General features: G+C 54.3%; 1 protein-coding gene across 1 annotated transcript; it reads left to right on the plus strand.

Annotated features, from left to right (window-relative positions):
- Positions 1–695: 695 nt before the first annotated feature.
- Positions 696–847, plus strand: LOC103584634 (keratin-associated protein 12-2-like; the record flags this gene model as incomplete). The annotated part of the gene is made up of 1 exon (XM_008565563.1): positions 696–847. A coding segment is annotated over one exon (152 nt), but the record flags the coding sequence as incomplete, so codon positions are not given.
- Between the last annotated feature and the right edge of the window lie 500 nt (positions 848–1,347).

The following is a 1,347-nucleotide window of genomic DNA, read 5'->3' on the forward strand; positions in this document are numbered from 1 at the left end:
GAATCCTTATCAGAGCACCTGGCAGTAGGCCAGACATGAGTGCATCATCGTTATTCCAGTAACAATTATTATCCCACAATATGGAGCCCAGCAGCTTGGCTCTCTGTCCTTGGGGAGACCATGTTGATATTGAGCTTCTCCATCATAATGGGGGCCCTGTGCTGTGGCGAGTGTGACTGAGCTTGTATGGACACCAGACAGCATATTTACAGGGGAGGGGGGTCCCCTGGCCTCAACTGACTGCCCCTTCCCATCTAACTGAGGCTCCGTTTCCAGAAAACACATAGTCTGCTGAGTCATAGGGAGCCTCTGGCCGAGAAGGAGTTTCCAGACCCAAGAATCTTCACCGGGAAAACTCTAGAAAGGTCGACAAGAGTGGGAGGTGGAGGAAAAATCTCCAACAACCACGAGGAAGACACCAGGGTAGCCTGTGGCCGGGATGCCCGTGGCCCAGGTATAAAGGTGGCCTGGGAAAGTAGCCTCCAGACATCACCACCCTCCACCCCGACCCCACCAGCCACCTGCCACCATGTGCCACACCAGCTGCTCCTCGGGTGGCCCATGAGCCTGCCCTGGCCCCTGTGCTGTGTCCCCACCTGCTGCCCACCCCAGGGCTGTGGGAACTCCTGCAATCGGGTGGCCTCCTGTGTCACTCTACTGTGTTGGCCCGTGTGTGGCATGTCTGTCCCCTCCAGCCAGCCTGCAGCTGCCAGTCCCTGTGCTGCCTATGGAGCTGAGGCCAGCCTGCTGTGTGCCCAGCCCCTGCCCAGTGTCTGTGTGCGTGACTGTGAGTCGCAGGCCCGCCATGTGCATGCCCGTGAGCTGCAGGCCTGCCATGTGTGTGCCCGTGAGCTGCTTGTCCTCCAGATGCTTCCAGCTCTCCTGCTCCACTCTAGTCTGCAAAGATGCCACCTGTGGTACCTCTCCCTGCTGCTGACAAATTATCTACCTAATCAATTCTCTGCCATTGATCACTGAAAGCTGTTCTCTGTCTAATTATCAGAATTCTTTCCACACACCTCGTTATCAGATCAGTGATGAATCCACATCCCACAGTGCTGCAATCTCCCCTTAGTGTTCTTAGCCAGGAAAGCTTAGGTGCCTGTAAGAAATAAATCTCTCTGCTCCCCAATTCTGGGTCTTTTTTATTATTTCCCCCAAAGCTGTTTCTCATTGTCCTTTGCTGTCCTGACCATGCTGATGCCAGCATGGTGTCTTGTCCTTGGATGCTTTTACCTGGACAGTCATTGCTCAGAGGTGGTGTTGCCCCTGGGATGTTCGGAAAGCCTCTCTGGGAAAAAACGGTGACTGTGACTGTTGAATCCAGAGTGAGTGTTTTCTTCCAAA

The sequence above is a fragment of the Galeopterus variegatus genome, unplaced genomic scaffold (assembly GCF_000696425.1).
Source record: "Galeopterus variegatus unplaced genomic scaffold, G_variegatus-3.0.2 Scaffold71307, whole genome shotgun sequence".
In the NCBI taxonomy this organism is placed as follows: Eukaryota; Metazoa; Chordata; class Mammalia; order Dermoptera; family Cynocephalidae; genus Galeopterus; species Galeopterus variegatus.